The 1,823-nt window shown below is 69.0% G+C and overlaps 1 protein-coding gene across 1 annotated transcript; it reads right to left on the bottom strand.

The window, feature by feature from the left end:
* Nucleotides 1-300: 300 nt before the first annotated feature.
* LOC123254991 (cadherin-related family member 5-like) lies at nt 301-1,511 on the bottom strand. The gene is made up of 2 exons (XM_044683868.1): nt 1,328-1,511; nt 301-991 (listed from the first exon to the last, which is right to left on the bottom strand). Exons 1-2 carry the CDS (start codon nt 1,445-1,447, stop codon nt 467-469), a joined length of 645 nt encoding a protein of 214 aa, XP_044539803.1. The 5' UTR covers nt 1,448-1,511; the 3' UTR covers nt 301-466.
* Between the last annotated feature and the right edge of the window lie 312 nt (nt 1,512-1,823).

Below are 1,823 nucleotides of genomic sequence, written 5' to 3' on the forward strand. Positions count from 1 at the left end.
AAATCTCATGGAATCACAAAAGCGGGGGCTGGGGCCAAGGAGGTGCCAGGGAAGTCTGGCCATGTCTAGGGGCCTGAGGGGAGCCTGACAGAGACCGTCCCACTGCAGGCCGGCATCGAGGGGCCCCAAGCAGGAAGGCCATCCTGGGCACTGCCCCTGCAGGCTGCGCAGGATGGGGGCTGTGGAACCCTGGGAAGAGGAAGCGGCTCTCTGGTTTACAAGAAGCTGTGCCCAAAGGCAGAAGAAGCGAAACCCAGGTGGAGGCAGCCACCCGGCGTTGCCCCCCCAGCCCCGCCAGGACTCAGAGGCACCATTAACTCAGCATGTTTAATGGGGGGGGGGGCCCAGGGAGGGCATCATCGGTGCCAAGGGGGGGTCCCTCTGTCCGTGCCTCCCCAGCTCCCTCACGTCCAGGCCGTGGAAGGTGAGCAGCACCCTTGGGTGCTGGGGGAGGCCAGGACGTGACTCAGAGGGCCTCGACCTCAACCTCAGGGTCCTCGGCCTCTCTCTTCCCATTGTCACCCGCCGCCCTCTGTTCCACGCTCTGGCTCTGCTCGGCCTCAGGTTCCTCTTCCTCCTCCTCCGCTGGCCCGGGCTCCCCCATGGCCTCCTCCTCGGCCCCGGGGCTGTTGATGACCACCACGTCCACCTGAGCGCCAATGTCCTCCCCAAACCACACAGCTTTGTAGCCGCTGTCGTTTGCCTTGCGCTCCTTGGTCAGGATGGACCTCATGGCCCTGTCCTGGCTGCCGGGGGACGTCGCGCCCTTGCTCTCGGCCTTCTCCGCCTGCATAGCCTCCGGGCCTGCAGGGCCGGGCACCTGAGTCTCGGGCATCTGGAGCTCCGGGCCGGGCTGGGCCGGGGGTTGCTCCTCGGGGGGCACAGCCGGGGAGCCCGGCTTCAGGCTAGGGCTGGGTAAGGCCACCCAGTTGGGCGACTCGTGGTCCTTGAACGCGTCGTTGTCATACCCCGAGCCCCCCGCGTCGCCGCCCTGTGGGAGGAGAAGTGCGCGTGGCGAGGGCAGCCCCGGCCCCGCCTGCCTCCTCTCCCGTCTCCGGCTCATCTCGGAGGGCCCAGTGGGCAGAACTCGAGGCCCAGAGCCACCATGGAGGCCCAAGAGTGAAGCTGCTGGCCCCTGGGCAAGTGGCTTGTCTGCTGCCTGCCTCAGTTTCCCCATCGACAAAATGGGGATGATGGCAGCATCTCCCACCCCGGCGGCTCTGGGGTGACCCTCCTCTCTCTCTGGGCTCCGTTCATGTGTCGCCGCCACTCCTGGGCCTCCTTCCGTTTCCCGCCTCCCCCCCGCCTGCCCCCGAGCGGGCCTCACCGCGGACGCGCCGCCGGGGCCGCACTTCATCCGGTCCCCGTAATGCTTGTAGGTGAAGATGCCGAGCAGGATCAGGCTGAGGAGAAGCAGCGCCCCCAGCACCCCTCCCACGGCCGCCATCTCGCTCACGGTGAACAGCCGCCGCTGGCTCTGGCCTCCGTCTCCCGAGGACTCACCTGGCGGACACAGCAGCCTCCAGCCTTCCCCCCCGGCCCTGCCTCAGGCCCACCCGGGACGTGGGGGGGGAGGGGGCCGGAGATGCTTAGGGCCAGGCTGGGGCCCAGGAGAAAAGGAGGCGGGGGGTGCCCGGGGGAGCCCCCCACAGGGGCAGCGCCAGGGCCTCAGGCTTTGAGCCCTCATGACCCTGGAGTGAGCCCGGCCGGGCAGCTGGGTTGGCCACATGACCGGAGTGGCCAGGCAGGTAAGGAGTCCTCATCCTCTGGCTGTGGGCAAGGGGGTGCGGGTGGGGGTGTCGGGGTGCCCGGCCCGCCGGGGC

This window comes from Gracilinanus agilis, unplaced genomic scaffold (assembly GCF_016433145.1).
Source record: "Gracilinanus agilis isolate LMUSP501 unplaced genomic scaffold, AgileGrace unplaced_scaffold36962, whole genome shotgun sequence".
NCBI lineage: Eukaryota > Metazoa > Chordata > Mammalia > Didelphimorphia > Didelphidae > Gracilinanus > Gracilinanus agilis.